We start from the raw sequence: 10635 nt of genomic DNA, 5'->3' as shown, positions 1-10635 counted from the left end.
TTAAAGAGTTTTTGTATTTTATATATTTAAAGCGAGTTTTTTTGGGCAGTGTAGAGTAGGGCTTGTTGTTTGTCATTTCTCCGATCACAAATGCAGACATGGTTTTATGTTTACGCGGCGCGATGCCTCGTTTATAATGGGTTTTCATGTTTTTGTCTCATCGCTCCGGCCGGACAGGGCATCATCACAGTATGGTTAGGGGCGTAACATTTCCGTCACACGCTTGAGGTATTCGGCCAATCACAACGCACTGGATAGCTGGCCAATCACAGCACACCTCGCTTTTTCAGAACGATGAGCTTTGTAAAAATCGACGCGTTTCAGAAGGCGGGGCATAGAGGAGAAACAATAATGTACAGTATGTGGAAAATAATGGTTTTTTTTAACCTTAAACCGCATAAACACATTTCATTACACCAAATACACAAAATACTGTTCTTTTTAGCAGCATCATATGACCCCTTTAAAAATATACATCTGTATACTCAGGGCATTCATTGCATTTGTTTAAATAATTCTTTAATATTATTTTAAATACCTGTACATGTAATTTAACCGGTTCTCAGCATGAGATCACAATGTAAAACTGCCAAAGAAAGTGTTTAAAAATTCCATCAATTCAAAAGTCTTATTTTATATTGAAAGATAGAGATCTGTAATTTATCAAACAATACAAAAAGTGAATCTTGAATTAAATTTCCCATTAAAAAAAAAAAAACGTATCAAAGTCGTGTCTTCGCTTTGCATCAACTTTGTCAAGATTTTTTGTAATTCTGAATAAATCAGGCAATGTCAGCGGGACCCAGGAACTATTACTATTTCCTGTTCATTGTGGATCTCACAGTAGGACTTATAGTCCTAGAAGTTTTATGTTTGTTTATATTTATACAAACAGTGTTGAAGTCTCTGTGGTCACAGCTTTAACATGTCAGATGTTATTTTTGTTATGTTTATTAAGGCAGCTACCACTGAGGGGAAATTAATAAATAAATAAATTGCTCCACTGTACAACATGTGGTTAAGGTGGACAAACATTCCATTTTGTCAACTAGTGATATAATGTTTTTCATATGGTGAATTATTGTAATGTTGCTTCGTGATTTTATTAACATACTTGTTTGACCAAATTTATTTTATTTATTTATTTATTTTACAACCTGTCACTCACATGAGATCACATCACAATAGCAAACCCTGTTGTAATGAAATTCTGCTGACCACTGCTTTAGTCATGCAGGTCAGGCACAAATAAAATGTACGTAATTGATGCGGTTTAAAGACAGGCTACAGATCATTTGGATCCATTAGAACATTTCTGTTGCTGCTACAGAGCAGCACATAATAATGCTGACCAATACACTGAGCCTATAACATAAGCTTCTTGTATTTTGTGATCTACTGGAGACCCCGAATGAGACATCCACTGGAAGGATTGTTGAATTGAATTAAATTGTAGTTTAAAAATTAGTCAGTTGTCTTAATTTGTTGTCTTCAGTTGTTATAACCTCAGTTGGACCATTGTCAGTTTTTGCCAACTCTTGGCAGTTTTTAACACAGTCAGATAAAGGTTTCTGTTAATTTCGAAAATAAAGATTTTATTCTTTTTTTCAACTCATTGTTTTGAAATAGCAATTCATGGTACATGATAATAAGAACCAAAGAACATTAGTTATATATGTTTAATATTGACATATATGTCACACACATGACAGCTGTTTCTGAATGGCTAAAGAACATATTATTTCACTGTATTATGCTACTGTCTTCACAAAGAAGTGTCTAGAGTCATGAAATGATTATGTCTAGTCATCATCAACAATATTTTTGCCCTGTTGTTTTATGTTCAAAACTTTTTTTATGCAGGCTACACTAGTCACTTTTCATAACGGTCAATATTAAGCTAAACAAGCCTGCACTGACAACGAGAATTAGAAGGAAGCAAATACATATTTAGGTGGTGTAACAGGCTATTATAATACAATGTCATTAATCAATATATTAAGATAACCTATGTTATTTAAATGACTAAAATAGCCTATAGACAATATTCATCACATTGCATATGATGATGCGATGACAAATTCAAGCGCACAGCTTCACCTAATTAATTATTAATTTGTTTAGTTATGTCATTTATAATTTGAATTATACAAGAAGAACACCAATAAACTTCGGGTAATTAAAAAATAAGTTTTATTCATTAGCCTACATCAGATCGAATTTTTTTTCTTCTTCAGGAAACAGGCAGACTAGAATAAATAGCAACACAGAAGCGATAGAAATGGCAAAATTTTGAACAATTATGAGTAACATTAGGATAAAACATCTAAATATGATATACTGATCGCCGTCAGATGCTGAGCCGACAGGACGCTTTATCTCCCCACCATCCACCATCAGACTCTCCATCGCTCATGGCATTTATAGTGCTTCTTATACCTCTTCAGCATTCATAAATCGCCTTCTTTTACTCATTTTGTCTTCATTTATGAAACTGATAACCGCTAATTCAGTGAGTGAAAGGTGTTGCCTAGCAATGTACTATGTTAAAACATAAGCAGCACGAAAATGACAGCGCGAACATACATTATATTGCGGGTAAATTTGACCCGCGCTGGCGCTTACAGGTATAAATGCCCCGTTTTTTGATCTGGTTTTATTTAAACAGTTTTTAACAGCAGGGGATTGTAAATCACACAATTTTAGTAAAAGACAGTGACAGTGGGGGACTTGAATGTTTTATTAAAAATATTTTATGTACGTTTTAAAAACAGCCATGGGTAAAATTTACCCCATGGCGGTTCTATTGTTAAAATCCAATTTTTGAAGGCAGATTACTTCCATCTGGTGGGAGTAAAAAAAGAAAAACATCTTAAATTCCATGGTTTAGCCACTAGATTCCTATAGAGCTCTATATAAAAGGCTTATAAATTCTCTAGTTGTTTTTAGACAAATACTTATTTTTATTAAGTTGTGGATTTGGATATATATTTTGACATTCTCAAAGACAACTTTTTGTAAAGGTTTAGATTTTTTTTGTTTGAAATATTGATTGATCTGGTTTTATTTAAACAGTTTTTAACAGCAGGGGATTGTAAATCACACAATTTTAGTAAAAGACAGTGACAGTGGGGGACTTGAATGTTTTATTAAAAATATTTTATGTACGTTTTAAAAACAGCCATGGGTAAAATTTACCCCGTGGCGGTTCTATTGTTAAAATCCAATTTTTGAAGGCAGATTACTTCCATCTGGTGGGAGTAAAAAAAGAAAAACATCTGAAATTCCATGGTTTAGCCACTAGATTCCTATAGAGCTCTATATAAAAGGCTTATAAATTCTCTAGTTGTTTTTAGACAAATACTTATTTTTATTAAGTTGTGGATTTGGATATATATTTTGACATTCTCAAAGACAACTTTTTGTAAAGGTTTAGATTTTTTTTGTTTGAAATATTGATTTGAAATGTCAGTTTTTGCATGAATTTTACTACAGTCAAACCTGAACACAAAGAAAGACATTTTATTACACATAACATCAAAATTCAACAAAAATGTAACATAAATGAACAGGAATGCTTTATCAGAGGTTAATCAATCTGATTTCAACCTCTTATTTGAGTTTTCTGGCTCAATTTCGCCATATTGTTGCAGCCACACCAGTTAATTTAGTTTTCTGGCTCAATTTCGCCATATTGTTGCAGCCACACCAGTTATTTTATGTGTGTGTGTGTGTGTGTGTCTGTTTTGTACTCTTAACGTTTTAGAGTGTAACCCCTTCATTTGTGTCTGTGTTTTTACTGCATTGTGGCTGATTTATTGATTTTATTTCATGCATTTGCAAAAACATGCAAATGACTGATTGGTTGTCAGTGTTTTATCGTTCATCAGCTGGAAAAAAAAAACATTTCGAAAGTAATCACCAGTGCCGGTTCTAGATATTTGGAGGCCCTAGGCAAAATTCATGTTGGAGGCCTCCCGCCCCCGATAAAAAGTGAAATGATTCCTAACCTTTTTATTTATACATTTCACAGTTGTTGTTTTTTTCTTCTTCTTAATCTCTAGGACCAATTTCTCAATAATTAGGTCACTTTTTCAAAACTTCTCGCAGTGAGCACAACAGCAGTCTATGTGTGTTAAACTGTGCATTAGTTATCATTGCTTCGGCACAAAAAAGCATTCAGTGACCACATCTTTCAAATTGCAGGAACTCCTTTCTTACTCAAGACACAAAAACCTACAGGCCAACTTGCACGTTTGCATACTACTTTCAAAACTCAAAACCTAACATAATACAAACCTGAACAAAACAGCGATAAAGAAATGTTACAAAAGAAAATGCTGTACAATGCTCAGGAGCGGATCTACGTGGTGGCCAGGGGTGGCACTGGCCCCCCCTGAAATTTGGCTGATACATTTGGCCCCCCTACCAGATGTCTTGCGATAGGCTTGTTATTTCTAACTGCATCTGGCAGTGGCGGATTCTGGCATGGCAGCTGCCTAGGGCCGCTTTCTTCTCTTCTTTATACTTAATTTTAGGCGATTTCTATAGTGTGATCTTAACGACAAATGTCGAGAGCGCATAATGTTACGTGATTCATGTAATGCGTGAGCACGAATCTCCACTCGCACGCAGATTTCCTTCACTCACACAAAACTGGACGTGTGCTTTTAAATATACATGGTTCTTTTATGAATTGTCTCTCTAGCTCAGATATACGTGTACGCTCAAACGTTGTCCTCGCATCACTGAAGACCAGAGGAGCTTTTTTTCTAATTCAGTTGAAGAGTAGGCTTTTCTCACTAAATAGAAGCAAGCTGATTATAGTCAGCCTTCTCTAGTTATTTATTTTATTATTTAATACTTATTTTAGTTAAGTGCTTAAATTTTAAATATGCATTTATTAAATTATTTTATTTAGTGCATTTGTATTTTGTTGCTTTTGTATACAGTTATGCAATAAAAGCGTATCAACCAGGTTCCAGAAATAATCACTGAGGGTGCATCTGAAATTAGTGAGGGTGCTCTAGTCTTAATGCACATTTTCACATATTTTGTCCCATCAATTGCTATGGCTATCACTATGTCAATCACTGCTACTTCGAGAGCGAATCCAGCATAAATATGCGGATGTCATTCCCGAAACTTTGCAACGTGTGTGTGGCCGAAAAACAAAGTTGACATTTTAAATGGATTATAAATTAAATAAGCCTAGAAAACTCGCAAAGAGCGCTCTTTATACCCACTAAAAAGCTGTCAATCTTTGTTCATCGCGATCTCACAAAGTTCTGTTATGACCAATGAATCTCACACTGCACAATTAATAAATTATTAGCAGCCTGTATACTGTATGTTATCATGAAAGGATTCGATTGTATAACTCAGCACGGAACAAAAACTGGTGTGTTGCAGCCTTTAGAGAGAAGCCCAGCATATTCATGAGGATGCTGAAATGGTTTCACTTGAGTAAAGCCTTGAAGTCCTTTTAAGTGTTTTTCTTAATTGAATATGTACAATTTCTCATATGTTAACAAAATGTATTTGATTTTAAATAAAACATTTGAAAAAGAATCTGTAAAAGAAAATCTGCTTAATAATTATGCACACTTTATTTCACTTCCAGCCTTCATGAATAATTATATATCAATTATAAATGATTAAATACAAGCTTAATAGTAGTTATTAAGATGTCGTTTGGAATTGGTAAAATGTGCTTGGAAAAAAATATGATCGGAATATCAACTTGCATAATAATTATGCATGCACTGTATTTTTCCTCTTCTGCTGTAGAGGTAATGCAAGGAATGTTGTGATTGGTTGTCAAGGCAAACGCAAAAGTGCAAACCGCACAGAATTGTGGCAGAGATGTAATCCCATATATAACCGCCCCTGATAATGCTACTAGTTGTTAGTGTCCGATTCGTGAATGAGCTGATTCTTTACAATGAACCTGTTGAATCGGTTCACGAATCACACTGAACAATTAATTTGTGAATCAGACTGATGCGATTACAACTTTTCTTGAGTCAACAAGATCACAACTTGGTTCACATTGCAACATACCTGGGCTGATCTGCTCATCTGGAATGAGGATGCCATGAAGTGTGTCCAGGAATGAGAAGGGTGATGCTATAGGTACATGTAGGTTGTTTTGGCACGATGATGGAAGAATACAGTAATGTTCTGCCCCACTCTGATCTTATTATCTTTCCTCATCCTCATCCTCCTCTTTCAGCTCTAGCTCTACCACTGATTTCCATTGTCCTATAGAATAGGGAAGCTCATATTTGTCATTTTATAGTGCAACGCTTTAATTTCTAAGTGAACTACTGTTTTCATCTCTGAGGAGTGGGCATTTCCAATAGTTGTTTCCATCAGCTTAACATTGCGATTGACATTACTTTCCAAATGGACTAAAGAGAATTTAATTTTAAATGTTGTGCCTAATGTAGAGAACTGTGTGTAGTGTTTTGCAAAAAGTGTGATATCGAATGTAAAGCAGGAACTGTGCTTGCAAATTTGCAGACTTGGTTTAGGGATTTGGTACAGGTTTTGTTGATTGTGTTTCAAGTTCCTGTTTTAGTGTGGGAAGAATTGGGAGAAACTGTAACACTGTCCTTAATTTATGTGTTGCAATTGTTGTTGTTTGGAGTTGAAGAGGCCTGCCTTATAGATAAAGTGGTCTCTTAGTGTCTCCAAGTGGTCTTTTTTGGTATCGCACCTTAAAAATAATAAAATCCTGTACAAATATCAATGCACTATATTCACACATTGTTATTCAGTTTGTTGTAATCAGCATATATCACAAATATATGACCACATTTTGGAATTATTATTGTTTAGAATTATAAAATATATGTATATAATATATGCATTACAAAAAGTAAGCCATAAATGGTAATCAATCACAAGTAGATTTTTTTCTAATAAAAAGGGAACAACAGATGGCTGCTGTTTGCCAGCTATTCATAAAACATCTGGCCATCAAGAGACCTTTTTGGAAATCCAACATTGTAGTTAAGCAAAATATGACACAATTCAGTTTATTAATTATGTTAAATCTAAAATATATGTAAAACTATGAACTCCAGTAATTCACTATGATATAGTAAATTATTTACTATCATTTACTATATCTTACACCATGAATAGGCCTATGGTTCTGCTGGCTGTAAATCTTTGACCAAATATGTAAATGTCCACCAAATGTCCAGCGTCATTGTACTGAAATAAATCAGCTTCATCAAGCATGCTGCAGTTAAGAGGCAGACGAATGAGCTGCAGAACTCTGAAATATATTATTTGGAAATGAGTAACTCATATTAATCACACTTGCACATAATGTATCAGTGTTTGTGTTGAGTCTTCAGCTTGTTTGAGACTCATAAGAAGCTGCTGTAGGTCTGTATCTTCAGGTTGTTGTGGGTGTTTCGTACTTCCATCAGCAAAAACCTTTAATAGGCCTAAGAAAAAATCTCAACACATTAAGAACAACTTAACCAATGTACCAAAAAAGTATTATGTTCATTTCATTTTCATTCAATGAATTCAATGTTCATTTTTTTCAGATGTGTCATGCTATTGTACATTAAATTGTAATAAGTAAGAATCTAACTCACCTATCATCCCAATGACCAGAACAACACAGATCAGACCAAACACCAGAGAACCAGTCTGAATGGGAACAAAATCTAAATTACAAAAGGAAAATGAACAACTGTTAAATGAAATGAATCATCAATTGGTAAATATGATCACAATGTTCTAGGAGACTAATGAAATACGGGAAAAAAAAAAATAAACATCTGTGGTTTATATACAATATGGGTTCACATATATTTTTTATATTTTATAGCAATTAAAAAAACGACAGTATTTTTTTTTCAACAAAATCTAGGCAGCTGAAAGAGATCAGCTCATGTTTAAACACTAATTTCATCAACATACCTGCACAATGCTGACAGAGTTCACTGATGTCCAGATGTTTGGTCTGGTTGCTGATGTTGTTGTTCAGCACACAGCTGTAGGTGTTTTTATCCTGATGTTCCACCTCCAGAGGTAAAGAGAGACTGATACTGAGATTAAACACACTGATGCTGGAGATTAAACTGTTTCCTTTGTACCAGGAGAGAGTCACATGACTCACATTCAGCACTGAACACAGCAGAGAACATTTAGAGACTGATGAAGAACATTGTGAAGGCTTTCTGATGATGACAGGAACATGAAGAAGAGCTAGAAAATATCAGAGGATGAAGAGAAATCAGAGTAAATAAAATCAAAAGTAGGCATAAATGGTCAGATTCATATTCTCAGTCAAAGCTTATAGAGAGCAAAGTTTTGTCAACACACCGAAAAGAGCGCTAACAAATCTAACTATTTTTTTTTAATCTGTGTGATTGTGACAACTATTTAGCATATCAAAATGCAAATCTGGAGAGAAAAAAACACTACTGTTCTACTGTAGTACTCACCATAGACCGTAACATTGAACGTCTTGACTACTACTGGATTTGTTGCAGTCACTATTTTATAAAGTCCAGAGTCTGTGGTCCTGATGTTTGTGATGGTGAGAGATCCAGTCTGATTGTCCAGCTTCACTCTGTCTCTGAATCTCTCATCAATAACATCATTGATATTTGCCGCTCTATCAATTTCAGCAATGAGAATATCTGGGGTTTCAGCTCCAAACATCCACTCTATCACTGCATCATTTCTCTTTATGTCAGTATCAGTGTGTAGAGTGACAGAATCTCCCTCCATCACTGACAAGCTCTTCATTTCACCTGCCACAACACCAAACACACCTGAAACACATTCACACATGAACAGACTTAACGATCAACTGAGATACACTTTTATTAACAAAAGATTAAAGTGTCCCAGTTTTGCATAAGAAATTATGCCTTTGCATTCTTATTACATTCTGCATGTCGATCAATGCGTAATTCCTGCGAGTTTAAATAATGTTATTTTACTCGTTCTGCAAGAACTGAATACATAAAATAAACCGTAAACAGGCCTACTTACCATCCAAATGCCACAAATATAAACGCAGTAAAACGAAAACTAGACTCATATTCTTCAGCCGTTAGACGTGTCAGAAACTTCCTCACAGACATCGCTTGATCAGGCTTAACGCGTGAGCGCAGGCGCTTAGCCGGGGTTTTTTGTTGTTGTTGTTGTTGTTTTGAGCCCTGCTATTTTATCACTAATAGAAAACAATCTTTAAAATCTTATTTACATGTCTTAACATGTTTAGTACATAACACCACTGGGCAGAGTCAGACTGATTTTGCTCAAATTTGGCTTAAGGTCTGTTTGTTTCTTATCTTAGGAAAATGTAAGCTGTGCTGGACTGCTGCACACTAAACTATGGGTGTTAGTCTAGGAAAAAAGGGTTTGATTGTTTTTATTACTCTGTTATTCTTAAATCAAAATCATCACATTTTCAGTATAGTAAGTTATTTTGCATACACTGATTCTACCAAACGGACATATCACGTCGCACAACTGTAGTGGCTGTTATATAGTCACCTATTCTTTAGAAATATCTAATAAAAAAAATTCCATAACGGATGAAATCAGCTAGGCTACACCCATCTTGCTCTAATATTTATCTTATAATGTTGATGTATTACTTTGATTTTATTAGACTTTTGTAAAGCATCAGTCTTTTGATCATATTTATGATTATTATTATTATTATTATTACTTTAAATCTGCTTTGTTTAGAGGAGAATGGACTGCAAAGTTCATGTTGACAGTTGGATAATATTCTTTACTCACAAACTACACATGCAAACCAACCACACACATCCATTAATAGACACACTATCAGGAACAAGTACCATTTGTTCATCCACCAGAATAAACCACATTCATCTAGTTGACTTCTGCACTTCACTGAGCCAAATAGAGCTCAGACCACAACAGGTTTATGTTTGACTCACGAAATAAGCTGGAGAGACAGCCTTCACTTCACAAGAAACAGTGCACATGGGTTTTACATATGTGAAGGTTCATTATTAAGTCTGATTCTGAGTTGTCTTAGTTGTTTTTGTTGTTGTTGTTTATTGTGTGTGTGTGTGTGTGTGTCTGTGTCTGTGTCTGTGTGTGTGTCTGTGTGTCTGTGTGTGTGTCTGTGTGTTGTATTTTAAGGTGGTTACACTGGAAATGTGACATACCAGGAAGTGGTTTCATCATCTTTTTGCTTCCACTTGTGGCTCATTTATAAACCACTTTAATAATCAAAATGTTATTAACTAAATTGGACTGGTGGAGCTATCAATGATGTACTCATGATATTGTCTGAAAACAAACACAAATGTGCGGTGTTAAATAACGTAATTTGATGTGGGGAAAGTGCTTAGAGCCACGTCAAGGTCTAAGCAGACGTGTTTGTTTCCTTGTGACAGAGTCAGAGTATTGCAGATGTATAAATAAATAAATATTAGCATAATGCCGCCCAAATGTGCATGCAAAGAAAGAAGGCGTGGTTTCAAGAACAGCAGTCGTGTTGATGCAGCATGTCAGGGAGACGCTGTGTTTCAGTGCGAAAGCAAAAGCACTTTATTTGGCCTTCCGAAAGTAGATGCAATTAGGAATCATTGGTTAAGATTTATTTACAACATA

At 34.9% G+C, this 10635-nt stretch overlaps 1 protein-coding gene across 1 annotated transcript; it reads right to left on the bottom strand.

Annotated features, from left to right (window-relative positions):
• Positions 1 to 6202: 6202 nt before the first annotated feature.
• LOC107572906 (titin-like) lies at positions 6203 to 9079 on the bottom strand. Its single transcript, XM_016259332.1, has 5 exons — positions 9031 to 9079; positions 8475 to 8807; positions 7948 to 8235; positions 7620 to 7691; positions 6203 to 6264 (listed from the first exon to the last, which is right to left on the bottom strand). Exons 1-5 carry the CDS (start codon positions 9077 to 9079, stop codon positions 6203 to 6205), a joined length of 804 nt encoding a protein of 267 aa, XP_016114818.1.
• Between the last annotated feature and the right edge of the window lie 1556 nt (positions 9080 to 10635).

Source organism: Sinocyclocheilus grahami, unplaced genomic scaffold, assembly GCF_001515645.1.
Source record: "Sinocyclocheilus grahami isolate Dianchi unplaced genomic scaffold, SAMN03320097.WGS_v1.1 scaffold1831.1, whole genome shotgun sequence".
NCBI lineage: Eukaryota > Metazoa > Chordata > Actinopteri > Cypriniformes > Cyprinidae > Sinocyclocheilus > Sinocyclocheilus grahami.
This window is presented reverse-complemented; position numbering and strand designations above follow the sequence as displayed.

Bases quoted from the DNA above. Each gene is read 5' to 3' on its own strand.
- LOC107572906 (XM_016259332.1), bottom strand. From the start codon at position 9,079: ATGAGTCTAGTTTTCGTTTTACTGCGTTTATATTTGTGGCATTTGGAT. The intron at 7,692-7,947 runs GTATGTTGATGA...TTTGTAATTTAG, and splicing joins ACTCTGTCAGCATTGTGCAG to ATTTTGTTCCCATTCAGACT. The intron at 6,265-7,619 runs GTGAGTTAGATT...CCTATTCTATAG, and splicing joins TCTGGTCATTGGGATGATAG to GACAATGGAAATCAGTGGTA.